The sequence below is a fragment of the Prinia subflava genome, chromosome 1, assembly GCF_021018805.1.
Source record: "Prinia subflava isolate CZ2003 ecotype Zambia chromosome 1, Cam_Psub_1.2, whole genome shotgun sequence".
Classification (NCBI taxonomy): domain Eukaryota; kingdom Metazoa; phylum Chordata; class Aves; order Passeriformes; family Cisticolidae; genus Prinia; species Prinia subflava.
Genome location: NC_086247.1, coordinates 136,000,520 through 136,023,666, shown reverse-complemented (window position 1 = coordinate 136,023,666; position 23,147 = coordinate 136,000,520). Strand labels below are relative to the sequence as shown.

The following is a 23,147-nucleotide window of genomic DNA, read 5'->3' as shown; positions in this document are numbered from 1 at the left end:
ATTAACCATTACAAATAAGATTACCTACATACAAAACTCAACTATGTATATATCAACACAAGAAAGTGGCAATTACCAGTAATCTGTACAATATGATATAATTAGATTTATTTTTTCTGCTTTTTAAACCACACATATTTAACAAACTTGGGCAAGTATCAAAAGAAAACACAGAAAATAGTTGTAATTAAATGTCTTCCATGTTCCAAGTGCTTTTAAAGTTCAAAATAACTACATTCTGTATCTGAAAAGTGCATTGTATTGAGAGAGCTGTCTTGAGATAGTGGGGAGATAGTAAAAATAGAGTTTCCAAGAGGTTGTTTAATTAGAGGTTGTTTTTTATTTAAACATGTTCAATGTTTAAACATCTGATCTTAATTTATTACTAGAGTCAAAGTATTGTAGAGGGCACTTGGGTTATCTGTATGGAAAGATGCTACTTAGCATAAAGTTGGTTGGTTTATTCTGACAAATTAATATGCATGTGGTAAAATGATAGCTATGTGCATTCTTAATTAATCTTGATATAGATTACTAATAAAATAGCCATCTACTGAAAAATAAATGCATCACTATTTGAAACCCATTAAAACATTAAGAAAAAGTCAAGTGCAGCTAAATAATTATCCAGAGATATATTGTAGTCTCTTGTTAGCAACATTTTTGGTACGATAGTTGTATTTGCAAATTGATTTTCATTAAAGTTAGCAATCAGGCAGAATAAATTTTCATTAGGGGAAAAAAGCTACTGCTGGAAAAACAGGGATCTGTTTAGATGAAGGCAACTTAAACCCATTTCCTCTTGTCCTTTTGTTTGTTATGTGGGAGAAAAGACACCTGCCTACCTGGCTGCAACCTTCTTTGAGACAGTTGTAGAGAGTGATAAGGTCACTCCCAAGCCTCCTTTTCTCCAGGCTAAACACGCCCATCTCCCTCAGCTGCTCCTCCTCAGACTTGTGCTCCAGACCCTTCCCCAGCTCCACTGCCCTTCTCTGGACTCTCTCCAGCACCTCAATGTCCTTCCTGAACTGAGGGGCCCAGAGCTGACCCCAGGATTTGAGGTGTGGCCTCAGCAGTGCCCAGTGCAGGGGTTGGTCACTGCCCTGCTCCTGCTGGCCACGCTGTTGCTGCTCCAGGCCAGGATGCCTTTGGCCTCTTGGCCCCTGGGCACAGCTGCCTCCTGTTCAGCTGCTGCTGAGCAGCAGCCCCAAGTCCCTTTCCAGCCTGGCTCTTTCCAGCCACTCTGGCCCAGGCTGTGGCACTGCAGGGGCTGCTGTGAGCCAAGGGCAGGAGCAGGCACAGGCTCTGGGCCTTGTTGAACCTCAGAGCTCTGGGCTCTCCCCATCAGTGCAGCCTGTGCAGATCCCCCTGCAGAGCCTTCCTGCCTCCAGCAGATCAGCACTGCCACCCAACTTGCTGTGTGTGCAGAGTGACTGAGGTGCCCTGGATCCCTCCTGGGGATCATGGATAAGATATTAAAGTGAGCTGGTGGCAGCACTGAGCCCTGGGGAGCAGCACTGGCTGTGATTCCATTCTCCAGCAGCCTCTGGGCCCGGCCATCCCAGCAGAGCGCCCAGCCAAGCCATGGGCAGCCAGTTTCTGCAGGAGCTGCAGTGGGAAATGGTGTCAGAGGCTTTCCTGAAGTCCAGGTAGGCACATCCAGGGCCTTTCACTCATCCCCTAAGTGGGTCATCTGATCATAAAACAGAAGATCAGGTGAGTGAAGCAGGCCCTGCCTTTGACAAACCTGTGCTGGCTGGGCCTGATGCCCTGGTTGTCCTGCACATGTGATGGCTCTCAAGAGGATCTGCTCCATGGCCTTCCCTGGCACCAAGGTCAGACTGACAGGCCTAGAGTTCCCTGGGTCTTCCTTATGGATTTTCTTGTAGGTGGACATCACATTTTCTGACGGCCAGTTAACTAGCATCTTTCATACCCAGTGCAACTTAGGCCTGTATTTCACTCAAATATGAAAATCTTTTAATTAAGGATATTAAAATACACCTTAAGAGTACTTGAAACTTTGAGTTCATGTCCTTCACGTTTTCCTTCTCCTCCTTCAGATGTTCAGTGGCCAGCTAGCCAATACCCTCTCTTGCAGCTTTTTATAGCTGAACAACTGAAATCTCCTGCCAGGTTAATTGCTTTCAAGGTTTATATTATATGGATTACAGTCTGAAGACTAGAGTTCTGTGGGAAAAATACATTCAGAATACTGTGGTTACTGCTTTATTGCAATAGTTAACCTCAGAATAATGTACCCTTTTCTGCTGGGAACAATAACAAATAATTACTCAGTAGCCTTTATTATTACTAACTGAATTATAGCCTAATAACTTAGCAGTAGTTTAATTTACTACATACACTAATGGTTACCCATGCGTTCACTTTTTTTAATTAAAAATAATTATTGCATTGCATCATATTTTAAATCCGTGATGAAGGCAACTGTATCTGTACTTCTTTTTTGATTTTAACTTCTATTATCAACTCTTCATCTTGAACTATTAAATATAGGCCTGGTAACAAAACCAAATTCTGATTGTAGAGCACAAAGGGTTTCTACCACTACCTCCACAATTCAACTTGAAAATTATTGGAGTACTGATATCAAGTGTGGCGTTAAGAAAATTTAATCAGTTTGTAATACTTGTTTCCTTGAATAGACTTCAGTACATAAAACTTTTCAATGGTGGAGTGGTGGGAAATTAATTTCAACAGAGAACATCTGAAAACAGGCAAAGAAAACTGTTGGAATCCTTGAATTCTCTACTGTCTTCAATACCATGTGAGGTGATGATGTATCAGGACTTGTATTTGTTAAAATTGGCTGTACAAAAGCCAGTGCAGAGAAGGAACTGCAATGTCTGCAGTGGTGTCCTTAAAGCTCTCTTCTGATTAGTCTAGAAAAATTGTTGATTTATAAGCCTTAGAGAAGCACCCACATCGTTTCTTCCATTATTGAGTAGAGAGGATAATAGAGAAAGATATCACTCTTTATCATAGACATCAGTAATTATTCTGGTTCATTGTACAAGCCTAGAAATATACAGAAAGAAGTGCAAAAGATTTATTTCTCCTACATGTCATAATTAAGGTTTTCATTCTAATAAGCCCTTGTAGAGCTGTGTGCTTTTAGGTGATTTACTGTTATTCCTGCTACTCCTGAGTATTTCTGTTGAACTAAGCAACCTTGTGGGAAAATGGTTTTATTTCATGTTAAATTGATTTCAGAAAGCACCCCACAGTTGGGATAAATTAAATAATGCCTGAAGGCCTATAGAAATCAATGGTTCTCCAAAATACAGAGACATAATTGTATGTGTTCAAGTGTCGTCTTAAATTGGGGGCTATAGTTACCCTAATTTCTTGGTTGAGGTTATTACTTCATAATAATTACTGACCTTCTGTCACAGGGATTGAATCTGCATGTCCAGAATCTGCTGAAGTCCACAGAGCATGTGAACACATTTAACAATGGTTAAAACCTCCAAATAAAAAGTTTTTAGGTCCTACAGAAATAAAAACGTGGGTTTGGTACCTGAATGTGGTAGATGAAGTGTTTTGGTAATTACTCTCTCAAAGCATCATCGTTCTTCTAGTGCAGATCTGTTTTGTGACCTCGTTCATGGTGTCTTACCACACCACACAAACATTCATCCTGTGACTGTTGGAGCTGAATTTTTGCTGTTTAGGAATCTGCAATGTTTGCTTTTATATATGAAATGTTATTAAAACTACCTTTGAAAGTAAAATGGCTTTTCACCTAGCAGAGAGAACGTTATGCTGCGTGAATGTGGAAAGAGAGGAAGTACATTTCAATTTAACAAGAGCTGTTTGTGCAGTATGGTACAATGAGGAAGGGTAGCAGGAGCTGGGGGTTTCTGCTAGGACTAGGAATATACCAGATGGTTACTGCAAGTTTGTTTCATAAACATAGAAGTGTTCCAGTAGTCTATAATTAACTTGTTTAACCTTTTCAGAGTATGTCCATATTTATGGAAATGCACAAGGGGTCCAAAACATAGTTGTTTTCTCATTGCTGTGTTGCTGCTGTTACTACTTTTTTTTCCTTTGTGCAATTCAAGCTTATAACAATTGGCATAAGTTCTTGGTAAAGAAAGATGTTTCCAGGCAAGAAAAAAAAGTTGTTATACTCTAATTTTTTTGGTTTTATTTTTAAAAGTACAAAGAAATTTAACCTAAATACTACTTACTCTTTGAAAAAAAGCAGAGGGCTCCTCTTGCTTCTGTTGAAGCAGCACTAATTTTAAACTTTACTCTAAAAATAATCCTTAATCTCTCTTCCAAATGCTATACAGTCATTAACTAATTTTCTCCTCTTGAGACATTATGGAGCCAGGCTTATTTTACAGAAGAAGGTATTGTACAATATTATTTGCTTAACTCTAGATATGAAATCATTGGAATAGCTCTGGTAGTAGAACTCAGAACTGTAACTGTGATCTTGGTTATGTACCAAATCACACTGTCTCAAAAGCAAATCCTGCGAGTGTTAAAGTGAAACTGTAACTATGGACGAATCCTCTTTTTATAGTTACTGTGGTGTAACACAGTGTTCCTTCTGGATTTTTAATTACTGTATGTTTTCTTACCCAAAGCTGATAATATATATGTGTATAAATTCTCATTAAATGTTGAAGATGAGTTTTGAACCACTGATGAACAATACCTTTCTTCTCAAACATGCTTTTCTTCTCAGAATATTTTTTAAGTGTTTTCTCAAGATAATGTAGTTTGTGAATATGTGTTTTGCAGAATTCAGCTTGGTGTGGATGTATTAAAAATATTTTTAAATAAATGTAAATTGTTTTTATTTGCCCTAAATAAAAGTTACATCCTTTTGTCTGACTCGATGCTCTTTTTGTTTTAAATCAATTGACAGAATTCATTGACAAGAAGTGCACCCCTTGCCAATGATTCCCAGGCACGCAGTGGTGCCCGCTTTCATACGTCTTACGACAAAAGGTATATCATCAAAACTATAACAAGTGAAGATGTAGCAGAAATGCACAACATACTGAAGAAGTACCATCAGGTAATAAATGAACTCTACCAAGGTGTGGGATGTCTTCTTAAATATCATAATGCCAATCTTTTTTAGAGTCTTTAAAGTTTTAAATTAATAATTATAGAAAAAGAGTCACTTCAGACTTTTTCCCATTTGCATCAGCAGTTTATTGTATGTCTGTAATTCACAAGGCTGGACTTTTCTAAATATCTACACTAATGTTTCATAAAAACATTTGTCTACATGATAGTGGTAACTTGGAAGCTATAAGGTCCTTTGCCTTACTAAAAAGGTGGTCTTTCCTTTGGCCAGTGGACTCCCAGGCTTGGAGGTATTTTATTCTGGACTTGTTTGGAGATGTCTGTGTACATGTGTATGAATGCTGCAGGTGACCACCTCTTTCTGATCTGGTCAGTGAATGTTCTGTGTTTCACAACAGATTTCAAAAATTTAAAGTTGTATTATGTAAGAAATTAAATATTGGATATGACTAATACAAAAATCCTCCTATTTAAAAAATTTGGTTTGATAATGTGAACATTCATACACAACAGTAAAGTTAAAAGTGAACAGTGGAGATTCCTCAAATAAGCCTTGAAAGCTGCCATGCAGTGCTAGTGCATAGTTTGTGTGGCTGGCATAGAGGGGAGCAGAACCTGGGAATTACAAAAAGCCTTAATAAAATCAGGGCTAGTTTTCCTAGCCTTACATCTGTTTGAATTAGTTCCAAAGCTGCAGAAGTCAGAAAAACCTCTAAGAAATCACCTAAAATATGCTGAGCAATAGGAAGGGGTTTTTGTCCTTCTTTCCATCTTCCTTCTCCTTTCTGTGGGTTGGAATTCCAGGTAGATATTTAAGGACATTTGGGGTTGGGCTTTTTTATTGTTGTTTATGTGATTTATTTATTGTTGTGCAATATTCTTGCTGGTAGTAGGGTGGGTTTTTTTTAATACATTACTTTTGGAAAACCAGTTTTAACTTCTAAGGTGAGAGGCCAAAGCATTCTTTCCAGGATACTTGGAAATGAAGGTGTTGCCAGATATGTTTGTAAATCTTGAAGGGAGATCTCTGAAGGCCTTCCAAGTCCAGAGTAACTTGGGAAGACTTCAAGATGTTAGATGTGAACTCTTTTTTTCTCTTCCTGTGGTATTCCTCTATTTAAACAATGTAGGGCCATTGTGTGTTTGTTTTGATGTGAATAAATATTACTACCAGAAATATTCTTAAGGTATCTCCTAATGACAATTCTACCAAAGAAAATTTTAAACCTAATTTAAATGTAATTGTATTTGGAGGTTTATTTTTGTGAGTTTTAAAACTTAAAATTTTAGTTTTGATCTGAAAGGGATTGGTCTGTGAAGCTGTACAGCAGAATTAAAGATTTAGTCTGTTTTATATTTGGCATCAGAAGCCAGTATTAATGATACAGGTTTTGAGACTTAATCCAGGTGAAAAGTCATTTTGCTTTTCAAAACAGTAATCTTTCAAGAGTATCAATGAAGACAATGCTGACATGAATGAATTTAATAATTTGGAATCTTTTTCATTAATGCTTTCTAACATCAAGGTTCATATTAAGCTAGGTTACAAGGAATAATGATCTGAAATTTATCTCTACCAGGCACCTAATTTCACTTTATACTGGAAAATCTTTCATATAAAATAGCTCTCACTAGTGCCTCCAAGAAATTCGTAAAGATACATCTTGTATTTCTTTTTGTCTCAGAACTTAAAAGCACTGTACAAAACTCTAAATACAGAAGCACTCAAGTACAGTGAGAGTTTATTAATTGGACTTTTTTATTTAAATAAATTCATTTCAGTGTCTTCAGCAATGTACTGAATAAGATCTAAATTAAATCCGCTAGCTCTAAGGATGGCTGCCACAGTGTCCTCCGTGCTGCTAATGGAAATTGAATGCCCAAGATCCCTAGGTACAGCAGCTTGTCCTCCCATTTCTCTAGATGTGTTTCAGGCATGCAAAGCTTATCTTCAGTAGCTTTTCAAAGTCTAGCAAACCCATTGTCCTGATGGAAAGGCATTAATAGTTCCCTTGACCAAATTTTCCCACACAGATTGGCCCTCTGCTAGCAAACAGTGCAGTGTCAGATACCCTCTGCTGGTGCTTGAGCTCATTAATGGTCCCTACTGTGGTTTTGATTCGGGCCAGTTTACTGTCTCCCAAATAATTCTGGCCAAGAATAAAGGTGTTAAGATGAGTTAATATTCCTACTTAGGAGTTGGAATATAAGCATCCATTTTTTAAGAGGGGAGCTTAATAACTTAGATGTGAGTTATTCCATTCCAGCTGGAACTGGTGCCTGAGGACAGTCCAAGACCTGTCTGTTTCATGGGTAGGGATATAACTGTATGGTTCTGCAGGATGGCACAGATGAGTAGTACCAGACTTCTCAGATGCTGCTCTGGTACTCCTGTATGTAGAAATCTTTGTCAATAAAGCAAGTTCTTGTGAGTTCAATTTTATTTTGGCTTACTCTCTTCTGCCAGTGGAGGAATTGTCAAGTTCCCTCTATTGATTTTCATACCTTACTGTCCAATATCTTTCTTGATTGTTAATAATTGTATATTAGGGTGTCAGATATGGGATTTTTAGGGAGAAGTCTGCTTGTTAGCTTTTCTCCAGTTTCAGTTCACTGACTGTTAGGAGCACTCACCACATACATGAAAATTCCTGGCTGAGCTGTGTTTCACAGCCGGAGTGTGATTAGGAATGGTTTAGAACTTCTGGAGGCATGCCCCTGCAGCATACCCTGTGCCAGTCTCCTCTGAGAGCAGAGCTGTCTTTGAAAGGTTCAGCTTTCTGAGAAAGAGAGTGTGCAGACCCAATTAGGTAGTGCAGGGATCATCCCAAAAAGGACAGCCTTTTTCAGGTGCATGAAGTCTAGTGAGGTGATTCATGGGAATTTTAAGCTTTTTCTCCTTTGTTCCCCTAAAAGAGCTGAAGTTAGATCATCTATCCATTAAGAACAGTGTCTTGTAAATCATTATCTTGCACCCTCTTTCAAGTGCCCAAGAAGGCAGTAATTATCTTCCATTACTTCTGACATAAATATGAGTGAAGTTCATGCCATTTATGACTGACAATATCTTTCAGGTTTTGTTTTTTCCCCTCTGCAAATTCATTCAAAGTTCCTTCCCAGTTTGAAACTCTGAATGAGTTTCATTTAAACCATAATATTTACTCACCTGTTTCCTTATTAAGGTTAGTAGCACAAGGCTGATAGAATCATTCTAGACCTTGAAAGCACCTCTGTCCTTGCTTAGGGACCAAACAAGCCTTATCAAATATTTTCCCAGACTGCTTGAACTGCTTAACAATAAATACCACAGGAGACATCTATCTTGAAACAAAGACTGCTGAGAGAGAACCATCACAAGGCAGAAGTGTGAGACTTGATGCATCCTTCATTCACCAAAACAGTTTTTATCCTGGCATTTGCAAAAAAGCTGTTGTTTTCCTTGCACCTTTTTGAACTGCAGAGCTACCAATGAGGCATCTGGAGTTTGTATGGTTGGCAGAGAAGTGTAGCACAGTAGCTTTTGCTATGAACCTCCAAAATCTAATTCTAAGTATTAGTTATTTTTTTGGGAAGTCACAAAAGGGTTAGATAGAGACATGTACACTGCCATTGGCAAGTAGAAGGGAAAGTTACTTTATCAGTAACTGGACATCATAGAAATGTATAGTGGATAGGCCCATGCAGTTCTGTTAGTCCTTCCTCTCTCCATCTGTCTGAAGGTGTAATAGCCTGTCTGTTCTTTGGAGCTCAGAGGAACTGAGGTTGTAATTACAGTCTGTGTATGTAGGAGTTTACAAAGGGACCAGGAATAGTTCATAGCCTGTAGACACTTGTAAGTTTAAAGATCCCAAATCTAGATTGCTGGTTTTAAATCATCAAAGATGATCTGATCAAAGATAAATTCCAAGCCCAGGGCTACATGCTAGAAATGTGTAAATAACTGAAAACCCCCTGAACTGGGCTTGAAGGAGTGTCAGGAGAAATTATAGAAATAGCATGTATGTGTATATATGGTGATTCCAACTTAAAATTGTTGAATTGTAAATAATAGTCTTGACAACTGTAAATTATACTTGCTATCCAAAATAATGAGTTTTCAAAAATTATGAGTTTCCAAAATCATTTACCCTGTCAATGATGCCTTTTTTTTAGTGGCAGTCAGGCCCACAACCTCAGACAGATGGTGAGCACTTCAGTCTAAACACTTGACACTTTCTGTCAACTCATCAGATGAGTCTGACACATTTAGTATTGAGTAGAAACACTAGAGATAATTATTTTCTTTTCCGAAGTTAAAAGAAAAAAAAAACCAAAACACTGAGCAAAACAAGCTATTAAACAAAATAGGAGGGACAGCACCTTTCTCCATGTTTAAAGCAGCAAAGTGCCCTGTGTTTTATGACTAGACTGTTAAAGACCATCATGCATGGATCAGCCTTCTACACTTGAAAGACAAAATGGCCTAGAGGTAGGTTTTGAAGTGTTATGGTAAATACAAATACATATATGACATGCCGGAGTCTTACTCTGTGACTCTCCATTCCAGTCAGTTTCTAATTACAGTAATAGGTTTTGGTACATAGTTTGAAATACTGCTTTTAGTCACATTTATTGATAATTTGCAATCAGTTTGGACTGCTTGTGTTATTGGTGTATTGTCAGTTATGAGTAGAACTCTTCTCACCACTCTTCAGTCCTACTCAACTGGAGTCATTTGCTTATCAAATGCAGTAGAATCATTGATATGCTCAAATGGGTCAGACTTTTAAGTAAACTACTGCTCTATGGGCTCACAGATGCAGCTGGGCCATTTAAAATTGTGCAAGTTAGTCAAGCATGTTTATATTAAATAGTATTTGAGAGCAAAATCAAATATTCGTTGGCAGTGCCTCCAAATCTAGTGCAATCTTGTTTTAAACCAATCTTCCTGACCCCAAGAACATGGACCAGAAAAATGGAGTTAAAACCTATGCTGCCTTTGGCATTGTTAAGGAGGAGTTCAGGATAATCATCTGTAGTAAGTGTGTTGTTAGAATTTCACCCTGTGTTTAAGGAATAGGTAATACCCTGCCTCCTCCTAAAGGAAAACTTTTTATTTCATTATATATTCAAGTTATGCTTATGTATTTCTTTTGAATATTTTGTCCTGTGTAAAAAGGTTTATTAGTATTATTATATTATATAATACAATGCGTATTGTAGATATTACTGTATTTGTAGATATTTTCTAAAGTACAAATGTTATTTTCAAGGGCAGAAATCAGTAACAGTTGAGTAAAATTCTGAATGCAGATTCCATAGTATCTGAAATGTCAGAATCAAGACAACCTGCCCTTTCCAGTGACATTAACTTGCTTTCAATCTTAAATTGGTGTGAAAGAGGAGTCCATTGCTCTTTGAGAACAGATGATGGGCAGGATAGAAATTTTTAAAAATAAAGGAAAGCAGTTTTAATGTCTCAGATAAACCAACAGCTTTTAAACATTTTCTTTCTTTTTCATTAAAATAACTTCACGAAGGATGACTTATTCCTCATTGCTGACACCCAAGTAACTTTAGTAAAGAAAAGAGAAGCCCTCTCAAAGCAGGAGAACAGGAGAGAATTGTTAGCATACAAATGTTCCAGCATGAAGCTCCTCAGGAGTGCGGGTCCCCTTTAGGTTTCTGTGGGCAGCTGTCCCTGCTGATGGCACAGTTCCCTTCCCTAGGCAGGTGATTGTGTGCAGAACTGACACCTATTGCTCTGCCTGTTGGTCTCCCTGGCAACCAGCAGGGACAGGGAATAGTGGTAAAGGAGAGGCACTGCCCAGCTACCAGGGACAGCAAACAGTGCAGGGATGGAGAAGTGAAAGGGAGGAAAGAAAAGAACAGAATGAGCAAAAAAGGGGAAATGACGAACATAAATAGACAGAGGACAAAACAAAAGCAGGAAAATACAACCTTAGCTGCTGAAGGGGAAAAAAAAATGGAAGAAACAGGAAAGCAAATTAAAGAGGGGAAAATGTAGGCAATGAGGTGAAAACGGGAGAAATTGCACCAGTAACGGAGTTCAGGGCTACACAGGAATCAAGGAACAGCAGCAGATTATGTGGAACATAGGAGAAAAATTAAAATCATAAGTAGATAAATATTGAAAGAGAGAAACACAGTAGGCTAAAAACAATTTTGTCAAAGAAATTATGACAGGATAGGCTGGAGAATATCCCAGAAAAGAAAGTAGGGACTTGGTGCCTAGGAATTTGCACTGGCATGGATGGGCTTGTCAAGCGGGTAGGTTGCTGAAGCAGAGCTACATTAAAGTTTGTATCATTCTCCCCCCACATCAGTGCTTACACAGGTTATCAGTGGCTTCCTCCCAACCCCCATCTCTGCTTTTGCTGCATGAGTTGTGTTCCTGTGTATCACAAAAAAAGAGAAAGGTAAAAAGGCGAAGTAAGGCAGTGCTTCACAGCAACACAAATGCAAATAAGGAATGATATAATGGTGACCCTGACTCTGTATGTCCTGAAATAGTGAGAGGTGAAGAGTTCTGGGAGGTTTGTAGAGAAATGCAGTTGAAAAAAGCCTTTCAGCAGTTCCGTGTGAGAATCAAGAGGCAGCACAGAACACAGCTTCTGCCCCGTGCTAAGATAACTGACTTGTAAAGCAGCTTTGATCTGAAAAAACAGGAGAAGCAGAAAAAGGAGACATGAGACATGAGAATGTGTGTATTCTCATCCAAACAGTTTATGTTCCACCTGCATCCAACAGGCCCACTCTTCCTGTAGAAGAGCTGACCCTAAAAATGGGAATCTCACTAGTGTGGTTGTCAGATGGAATTGCAGAGGGCTGGTATGTAAAGGGACCACACAGACTGGAACTGTAACCAAAAAAAACACGTTGAAAGTCTTCCCTGAAAGATGCGACATTTCATAGGTAAATAACTGCACTAATGGCAGAATGGTCTTGGCTATGCTGGCTCTGTTGAGGCCCAGGTTTCACCAGCAGGTGTTTTCTATATATTTATTGTGTTTTATATATGTATATAAGGTGTTGATGTTGTGCACAGCACTTTTCAGAAGAGATCAATCCACACAGTGAGTCAATATGAAGATGTTCCTGGTAACAGATCTGCAGCCTAGATAATCACGTGTGGTGGTAACACTGCACTCAGAAGTAAAAATAACTGGCCATGTCTGAAACAATATGAAGTGTAAGACTGTGAATCACAAGGCTTGTATATAAAAACCTGTATATTTACTGATCAGTTCTTTAAATGAAATTACTTTCTTACATGGCTTATTTGAAGAAAGCACCTTTATATGCCTTGAAAATCTGTAGCTTTCTAGTTGGTGCTGTAGTTTGGCTAATTATTCCTTGCAATGTATCACATAAGTACTCAATCCATGATATTCTGTATAATTATTAGGGTACGGGAAAGTGGCAATACGTGGAATATTTATAACTCTGTACAAGTTCTCAATATTTTGGGGGGGGATTGATTCCACATGCCAATGCTTGTGCACAAAATACAGTGGTGAAGGATAGTTCTGATTGCAGACAAGAGGATATAAAAGAAAAAGCTGATCACAAAAATGTCTGTCAATGTCTAGTCCTGCACAATGTCCAAAATGGCTTTAAATAATTATGTGACTTGCTATTCAATTTCTTTAATGGAAGTATCCTGGTGAATGTATACACTTGTCACATAATTGTGCTTGAATTATCAAATGCTTGCCTTACCAGAATTTGTGAAAATACTATATAAAGGGGTAACAGAGAATGAGCATGTTGTGTATTTCTGAATTAACATTTCCAAAATAGGGCTGTGAGAAATAGGAATGCTGACTTTTCACACAGAGAATATAGATATAATTCAAGATTTAATGTGCACCCATGTCAAATTGTTCCACAGATGATCTCCAAGTGGAGAAGGAGAAATGGTAGAAACAGAAATTTTACTCTGTGTTTTTCCAAAAAGATCCAAAAGTAGTATAACTTCTTTGCCAATAAATGGTATGCTTTATGTTATCTTTTTATGTCTCTGATAACTTACTCGCATTGCCATAGGGAAACAAGAAGCTAATTAGATAGGTAAAGTTGTATTCTTACTTAGGAACCTTGAAGCTGTATTTATACAAAAATTGAGAAAATAGAATCAGAAAGAACTTCTTACTAATTTTTGACTTGAAGCATGGGGTTCAAGAGAGCTCAGAAATTTCCTTATTTGAAATCTGTGCTGCACAGCTTATAAAACATGTCAATATGCTGATGTTACTTTACTGTGTTAATAATAATATTGTCCTTGTGCTGTGCACAAACATGAAAATTGTCTGAATTTACAAAAAAAAAAAAGATGAGGTGTTTATTACAGCACTCATTTTAAAAAAGATGGATTTTGTTACTGCATATAAAGACTTGTAAATGTATTAGCTGTGTGCTCAGTTTTATTTAGCAAGTCTTCTTAGTAGAATTGTTTTAATGTTCTTTTTAGAAAAAATTAAAGGAGTGAAGGTCTTTTTCTTTCACTGAAATTTAGCAGTCCTGTTAAGCATGTACTGGCTTATTTTCTAGGCTCACTTTTTTTCCAGCTGTGAGTGGGAAACTTCAGGAAATCATTCCTAAAAAGCACCTTGAGGTGACTAAATTGCTACTTCCTTTATATCAAGATGGACAAATTGAAAATCTGCCAACCACAGTCACCAGTGCAAGTCCTGCTGGACTCCCACCCAAACAGATGACACGTTTTGCCTCCTCTGTGATGCAGATATGGGGGATTGATAGTTTCAAAGGTAGGAAGTTCTAGACCAACCTTGTAGATGCTGAAAAGCAAGTGGCATTCCTCCCTCTTTCCTTTGTCTCCCCATCAGGATAAGAAATACTGTAATAGGAAACACTGAAATAATGTTAGAGGCTTTTCTTTCAATGGCATGAGTGTCCACAGTCAGCAGCAATAGGAAACAACTGTGTGGTACCTGGTCTGCTTTGAGAGGGTCTCTTAGAAGTCTGCATGTCCCTTTTTATCAAGAGGAGCAATACTAGCAGAACTTCTCATATCTTGTGCTGCATGCTGGTAACACTGCCCTTTCAGAAGTCTCTGCACACTAAGATAATAAAACAACAGTGCTAGCAAATGGCAAACCCTAACTTACAAACAGGACTGAAGCAATTCTCCCTAGTGCCTTTTTTGTCCTCGTTACATTGGACAGAACAGTTTGGGAGGGGGTTGTATACTGCTAACCAAATAATTTATTTTATGATATTACAGTGGGTATGGTGCTCATGCTCTGATAATGGCATTGCCGTTTTATAGATGGGTACAGGTTAAAATCTGAGTGTTAGCAGTAGCTAGGGTTGAAGAGATAGTTCAAGTGTCAATACTGTGGCAGTCAGAGCTGAGAGGAAGGGCAGGGGGTTACTGGTCTGGTACTCAAGATGCCTGGCTGGCATTCCTTCACATGGCACAAACTCTCTGTGTGATTTCAGATAAAAGTTCTGCATCCAAGATGCCCATATGGAAAATTGGAATTGGAATTTTAATTCAAATTCTGTAGTTGAAAGCCGTAAGACTAGGAACAGCAGGGTTCATTAAAGAGTTGAGTAGCTAGAGATTCTGTGACACTAAACTCTTGTTGGAAGCTAGATTCATTTTCATCTTGTAGAACATAATCATCGTAGAGTAGAAGTCACTTTGTAAATGTTTTTATAGGAACAACCCTTCTTACTTTTTATAAAGCTTTAGAAAAGTATTTACCTTTAGAATATATGCCAAGTACTTGATGTTTATAGAAAAGGAATCAATGTGTTTTTGCTAGTATGGATTAGTACTTTTATTATTGAATCTTTAGCAGAAATGATGGTCAAAATAGGTTGTGTATCCTGTAATGTGTTATAACTACTTTGTGATGTTGTTAACAGCCCTGTGACTGAAAATCCTCCAAACTAAGAGCTTCAACTTTAAAGTTCTGAATTTTTTAGATACCGAAATCCTCTCAGGTGCAAAGTGATCAATCTTTGGGCACTGCTCACAACTGATCTTGCTTTTGTGGCTTTCTACTGCCAAACTTCTGTTTGCTTTTTGGGGCATACAGTCATATTCCTTTCCTAAGATTCTGATTTGTATTCACTGAGTCTCTGCAGCACCTTAAGATATTTTGCCTATTCATAGGCAGTTTGAGCTTAAGAGTGCTTTTCTGTGAAGTGGCACAACTCTGTCGTGACTTTGTTCTGTGCTCCAGGGCTTGAACCTCTGGTGCAGCTCCAGGGCAGGCAGAGAGCAGAGTTACAGCCCAAAATGTGCCAGCAAGATTTAGCAGAGCTCATGTGTCAGCCAAAATTGGGTTCAATCGACAGTCAACAATTTCTGTATTTGTTTTCATTTCCTTTGTTTCTTGGTGGACAGGATTTTTTCCAAGAGTCTTAAGTCTATTTTTATTTTGCCAGTTAAAAGGTCTGTTTGTGATATATGCAGATTCCAGTATAAAGTTAGAATAATTCCTTAAAATAGCAGAGGACCCCAAAATTGCAAAATCTCCAGGGTTTCAAGAGCTTTGTTCGAGTATTTGTTACCAAATGCTATCTGCCTTTGTTAAACAATTGAAATGGCTTATTCAGTTAACTTGTTCTAAATTCTTCTAAAATCTGTGTTTCTAATAACTGATTCACTGTAGCACAAAGGAACAGCAGCTTCAGTATGCAATTAATATTTAAAAGCTGACTGTAGGTTAGATTTCATGTTTCCTATTTGGACCTTGAGTTTTTACATTTTCTCCAAGTTCTTCTGTGAGACTTGGCACTAACAGGAAGAAGAAAGCTGGTGGGTGTTTTCTGGTTTGCATCATTGTGGCTTAACTTCTCCTTGGTTCCACAAAACATATAAGTGAATGTTTTTGAGTAGGATTAATATAATATGGGCGTTTTTATTCTGGGAATAAAGATTTATCCTTCAGTAGTTCTCATCATCAATGTGTGTCTGCTTTTTCTGCTTCCTCTAGTGGTCATTCTAATAGAACAATTACTTGTGAGGCAAGAAATTTAAAAAAAAAAAGACAGGTTGCAGGTGGCAAATTTTTTCAAGGTTAATAGTGCATTTTTAATGGAATATAGTGACCTTAAGGAAATACAAAGATTCATAAATAAAAAACACAGGAAACTTGCACTTCATTGCTCAGTTCTACTGACCCTGAAATACAACCACCACATAGGAACTAGCAGAAAGTTGGTGATAATAAATAATACCCCTGGCAGCACCATAAATGTTCATCATAATAAACAAATACTGAGAATGGAGAAACATACAATTTAAATGTGATCTGGGACACCACTGTACAGATTACAGCAATGTGATGTTCAAAAAAATACTTGGGTTTTGACATAACTACCAAATATATGCTATCTGCTGAAGTTTGTTTTTTGTGTTAACATAAAAGTTAAAAGATGTCAGATGGAGTCTCCTCTTTCTGTGAGATTGTCTGTGGAAGTCGAATTATAAGTTAAGCAGCTCAAGATTTTAATTTTTAAACACTGGCCAAAAAGTAGAATAACTTCCTGATGAGGGGCTCTGGTTTTGCATAATTTTTGAAGGTTTGTCACCATACAAACATTCAGCAAATGTTTGTTGTTGTTTCTTGGTATTTTATATCTAAAATCTAAATCTATATTTATATATTATATGTCAATCCTCATTTCTGTTTTTTTCTTTTCATTCTGCAGTTTATTGTGGAGTGTCATGGGAATACACTTCTTCCCCAGTTTTTGGGCATGTACCGGCTTACTGTTGATGGAGTTGAAGTATATATGGTTGTTACAAGAAATGTATTCAGCCATCGATTATCTGTTTATAGAAAATATGATTTAAAGGTGAGAAATAACTGCTGATTAACTGTCAAAGTAGCTGCAAATCTTTACTATAAATGTTAGATTATGCTGATGCTTGAACATTGCTCAGAAGTTTAATTAATTTAAAATTGTGTTATGCAAGAGACAGCATAACTGATTAAATTCTACACCTAGGTTTAGCAAAACTAAAGGATGGTTTTATAGTCATTATACAAATTTATCTGTTTTGTGCATTTTTGAGTGCAGCAATTTAGCCAGGTATGTTTGCTAAATGTTGCTAGTGGTTAAAGGTAAAACCCTTCGCACTGGTGCAATAATAATTCTGCTTCTTATAAGTTTTTTATCAACAGAATGGAAAGCCACAGTTGATTCTGCAAGGCTTTTATAAAACAACTAAATAGCATCATTTAAACCGATAAATGCTGCTAACAAAAGTACATCACTATTGCAAAAGCTTAATAATTCATGCAATATTTTAAAAATAATTCAAGTGAAAAGAAGAGTCTTTTAAAAACCAAACTATTTGCTTTTATCATAAGATCTGGCTTAGGGTTTTTTTCAGCTTTATCTGTTCATTGTAATTTTGACAGTAGTTCATATACAGTGCTTACAACAAATACCCAAAACGTAGTCTTAGTCCTTCTACCCAAAGGATGGTATTTTAATTTCCTCTATAAAGTATCCCCCTAGAAACCTCCTTCTTTCTAATACATTTAATTTCTATGTGCTGAACCGCTAAGTGCATCTGCAAGCTTGTTTTAAGATGTTCATTTATCATTCTGTTTTAAGAGATTTGTAATGCTATGTAGTGCACCATCCTTTCCTACTAAGCAATTTAACAATTGCTTAGATAGTTGATTGAACTTGATTTATAAGAGCTGATTTCCAGGTTGACAACAATTTACTTTCTGATATTCAGTATTATTGGCAGCAGCTGTTACCAGAGAAAGGTTTGTTGTTTTTTTTTTCTATTTGAGAGGACTGGGATTTAAAGCATTGTAATGTCCAGTTGCATTAAAAAGGGCATGAAAGCACAACAGAAAGAAACAGTAATTATATACAATATGTTCTTAACATTGGTGTCAACAGCTCTTTGTTATTTACCTCTCTGAATACTTCTGTAGTCCATTCAGTTTGTCCAGCTAGACAGCATTGCTTTAACTTCTCATGCAATTCAAATTTAACATGAACATCATATTCCTCAAAATAAACTCCTTCACTGAACAGATTTATTGTGATACTGCGCATATTATAAATTACTTTTTCTTGATATTCTTTGCTATGGCATCTGCAGTTGTAGATTCAGAGTCCTTTTTTGTACATGAATATTTTTGACACCAACTTAGAACTCACTTTGTAGCACAAGTCTCTACCTCTGTAGATACAAGAAAAAAAGACCACAGATCAGCATAGGATTTCATAGGTATTTTTCATAGGTATTTTTTTGGCCATGGATGCATTTTTTAAAAAATATTTCAATGTCATTTTTTTTACCAAATATCAAATTTGACACCCTCTCTAATTTTTACTATTGCAAATCTTTTTTTCTTTTCCTTCAGTTTGGTTTTCAGTTGATCCTTTTTCTGGCCTTATGGTCTGTTGGAGCACAGAATACAATATAAAAGGTGTCTCCTGAGTAAACCAAAATGTTAAGCTTTTGCCAGGCTTTATTATCAGTTAAGAATAACTCAATGAAATCCCTGCTTGCTGGGCCATACATAATAACTAAGAGATACTGTCCCATGTATCTTTTCTCTCCATCACTTCTGAGTTTTCTAAGTTTCTTTCTGTAAACAGAATAAAACATGCTATAAAAGGGTGTGGTTGGGGATCCTCACATTCTTTAAACTAGTAGGACTCCACTCCAGCTCTTCTTTACACAATGCCTACCTTTAACAAACAGCAGAGCTAATTTACCCATCTTTCAATGTCCAGTTACTGTGTTTGTAGTTACTATTTCTTGCAGTGCTGTTATGTGATAGACAAATGCTGGATATTTGAAGGTGTGGTTCTACTCCAAGAAATTTTTAAGGAAATTTATACAGGTTTGTTTTTTTTTTTTTTGTCAGCTCCAGGTTATTCAGAAAGCACCATATTGTTCACTAGTTTTAATCTAAAAAATAAATTTAAAAAGAAAATCCAAAATGTCTTTGGCAAGCACTGTAAGTCTTGTGAATCCACAGTTGGTCTCTTCTTTTTACGCCATGTTGCTGTGAGATGCATTGTTCTTGTTTGTACTTTATGATCTTTTAAATACTTTGTGTTTATATTGTGTGACATCCTTTGCAAATATGTATTAGAGATGTCCAAAGAGTTATACGGAATAGGCTATTCCATATCCATACAGCTAAATTGGCACAGATGAGAAGTCTGCTAAGCAAAGTGAGCTTTCCACCATGAAACACTCAAAATGAGGATGAGAGTTGAGGAAAAGCTCCAGGAATTAGGAGGACAATAGAGCATTTGAGGATTTGATCCATCTTTCTTCTCTCATTATGCATCTTCTTCACATGATTGCAAGCACTTCAGCAGTCCTGGACACTTTACCTGCTCTATCACCTTTCTTTAAAACATTTCTCAAGTTCAAAAGGATACAGTTCATCCACTTTTTGACCTGTTATCATAACATTTTCAAATTAGTTTCTGACATATGCACATTTTTAGATTCATTTTTTCTGTTTCAGGGCTCTACTGTGGCTCGAGAAGCCAGTGACAAAGAAAAGGTATGGTGCATTTCTGTTTCTTTTTCAGTTAATTAACCTTCTGGCTAGACTCAGAACAAACACAACTAGTGCTGGTTTTTGACCCTTTCCTTTTTTTCTGCCATATGCTTCCCTCTTGAGTTCTACCTTATCCCTCCTTTATCTCTCCTCCATTTCCTGCAGACCTTTGAATATTGGTTTGCAAAAATGTTGAAATTTCAGAGGTAAGTGAGCCAATCCTCTACCTCCTCCTTTTCCTTTTCTCTTCTCTTAGTTTCTTCAGGGCCTGCCCTGTGCTAGGAAAACATCAGAACTTTGTTCCTTTCTCTCCTGCTTCATCTTCTTTCTCTTCCTCTTTAAATATTGAGATTTATGAATACTCCATGTCAGTTAATGGAATTATATGATGGGACACCACTTTTAAACTGAATGCAAGAATGAACCAAACCTTGAATTATGAGAACCCTTATGTATGTAAAGCTCATACAAATGAGCAAATGACTGACAGACTTAGATGTACATGTAGCTATAATGAGAGACAGTCTCCCTCAAATTCTGGGCTGAAACTTTGCTCTAAATGGAAATAGATTACTTTGTTTTTCTTCACCTCCAACTTCAGTTCTTTTGGAAAATTTAATGTTCTCAGTTTTTCTTTGTGATTTTAGTGAAATAGCCAGATGGCATTTTAGGAGAGGTTTCTGTGGAGATTCTGCAGATAATTGGAAGTGGAACATAGTCTCCATCATCTAAGACTTCTTAGGTCTCAAATTTGGATAAGGTCTAACAGCCCATAGCCCTTGTTTTCTTAATTTGTCCAAGCACATTCCTCCTGAATTAGCATGAGATCATTCAACAGTTCACTTAGGAGAGTTCATTTTATGTTGTCCCCAAACTCCATTCAGATAATTTGTTTTTCTCCTAAGCACTAGTTGTACCATACCTGCCTCTCTGAGTCTTCTACAGATCACACAACTGCACAAAGGAGTAAGGGACATGCAGTAGCTGTCAGTTCTCACTGCATGAAAAACTCTGTGCCAGTTTTTTCCACCTTTCCCAAGGCATGATGGAACTCTTAAAATTCTTTTTCCTACCTTAGGCAATACCACAGCCCCACATGGGGCTGCAGTTATGATTGCCAGCATTAGCTCTTTTGCTGTACCAGGCTCTCAAGATCATGTCTTGAATGGTCTCTGTTCTTTCCTTTGTCATCTATTTTTGTTCTTGTTTAGTGGCAACTGTAGTTTTTAAAGTGCAGGTAGTAACCCTTCAGTGTCTTAAAAACAATACCCAGTGTCATTGAAAATCTCTGCTGTACTATTAAAATAATCTGTTAGAAAGCATGAGGACAGATTATTTGGATGGGACTGCGTCAGGTTGCAACATTAATGCTTGGACTAGTAACATAAAATCTAAAACTACTACGTATAGTCAGCTATACAGGAGCTGATAATATATAGATGTTTAGCAAAGTAGTTTTGAGCAATTTTAGGAACGTACCTAATAATAATAAATAGATTAATGATATACATGTATATACATGTATATTGTAGTTAATACATTGAGTGAGAACCTCAAAGAAACAGTGCCTTTATTTTGTTCCTGTGTAAGTTCATGGCAGAATTACTATTAAACTTACTTACTTATTAAACTTACTTAGATAAATTGAAACAAATTTATGTAGTTTTATATAACTGCATACAACAATAATACTGTAAATTTAATGTGAAATCATAACTCCCATGAGGCAGATAACAAAAATTCTTATCAACTTCACATCTAGAACCGTCCCTTTGATTTTGAGTACTTTTCTGAAAATATTGCATAAAGGCCTCATCCCCCTAATTCTTATTCTGTTATTTTAATAGTTTCATTTCTTGGGGATGGAACTGCACAAACTTATTGACGTTGTAAGCAGAGAGTCTGAGGCTTTCGGAACAGCTTTCTGCACTCACCATTCCCCTCAAACCCTAGTGCAATGCAGCAGGGAAGTGACAAGCTTGTATTCAGGAAAAATATTTCCAAGAAAGGGAATTACTGGATAGGCTTCTGCATTCATAGAGGGAACAACATTTTACACTTTGAGACTCTTAGGGATTCGAGCAAGGGAAAATTAGTATTTTCCTTATTACATGGCTTTTGTTTAAGTTTTGGAGTCTGCTGTTTGATTTGCAAGGGCCAGAGTATCTTTTGCCTGTGGATTGCAGATGTTCAGAAGATTTGTCATCACTATGATCTGAATCTCCTGCAGTAGGCATGACGCCAGATTTACTCTCAAATGTTTCTAACGCACAGCTTCTAGGTTTAAATTAAAAGGGTGTTGTATATTTATATGAATAGACGAGGAAAGTTTGGTTCTGAAACTCTGAGCAATGCTAAAGAGTAGCTGTCATGAGAGGTATCTCTGCACGTGTGCTGCTGATTCAGGACCTGAGAACTCTGTTTACCTGAATAAGTGAATGGTCCATTATTCCTGAATGGCATGTGGAGCCCTGTAGCATGTTTTTTTACTTCCATTTTCTCTTAAGTAGATGTCAGTATTTCAAACTTTTTGTTGTCATCTGTGAGAATCTCAGTCATAAGATTTGAAAACAACTAGAAATATTTGACTTGAAAGGGAGGGAGGAGGGAAAGGCATTTTAGCAAATTCTCTGAAGAGATTTTGGCGTCTCCTATCATAGAAGAAATTGCCCCGAGGGTTTAAACAAAAGCAGACAATCTGAAAATCTGAGCCGATGTACTAAATGATTAGCTGATTTTTAGCCAGATGCAAGCTAAATCATCAATTTATTAATATTATTTGAAATTGTATTCATATTAATAAATTTAAATTAATGGCAGTATAATTACTTATTATAACTGTATGGCTGTTCACATGTCAGGGTAATAAAGGAAGCTTTTGATACTAAAATGCATGGCTAAATTGTCTGGCAGTGGCTAGTTTTTAAATGGGCTTTTAAGTAATTCATACTGAGTTTCAAATTACAACATTCAAGTAATCAAATGGTATTCAGAATATCAAGAATAATATGTTTACTTCTTAAAGCTGCAGAAGTCAGGAAATAGAAGAGCAAATCTTCCAGTCACATTTTATTGCAGACTGTAAATTTTAGATGAATTACTTTATAAAGGCAAATTTGGTGAAATTTATGTTCTTGAATCCTCTTCCTATCAACCTAAAAGTTATTTACTCAGTTAATAAAGAAGAGAAAAATGTGCAGAAAGATTTAATGCATAAGAAATTGGAGAAAATAGTACATTTCTACTTCCATTTGGCAGTGTAAAATAGGTATTAGTATGCAAACATTTTTTTAAGATCGGTTTTTAGGATGGAAAGTTATCTGATTGAGAATGGTACTTTTGCAACCTGTTTGCAGTTTACCTCCTGTTTGACTGTCTTCAGCTGTTTAATATCCTAGCATATGGATGAGCAGCTCCAAAACTGTCATTTCAATATTTTGTGATCATCAGTGCAGAAATGAGCACCGTTCCTTAAATTTCACCTTAACACACAATGCCTTTCATTTGTGTTACAAATGATATTTTTAATAATAAAGG

General features: G+C 36.9%; 1 protein-coding gene across 2 annotated transcripts in view; it reads left to right on the top strand.

The window, feature by feature from the left end:
• PIP4K2A (phosphatidylinositol-5-phosphate 4-kinase type 2 alpha) overlaps positions 1-23,147 on the top strand; it is a 111,461-nt gene that overhangs the window by 73,260 nt on the left and 15,054 nt on the right. For both annotated transcript variants that reach the window (XM_063413710.1, XM_063413716.1), the window contains 3 exons: positions 4,907-5,059; positions 16,765-16,911; positions 19,575-19,613. In XM_063413710.1, the coding sequence (XP_063269780.1) occupies positions 4,907-5,059; positions 16,765-16,911; positions 19,575-19,613 (339 nt within the window). The remainder of the gene's footprint in view (positions 1-4,906; positions 5,060-16,764; positions 16,912-19,574; positions 19,614-23,147) is intronic.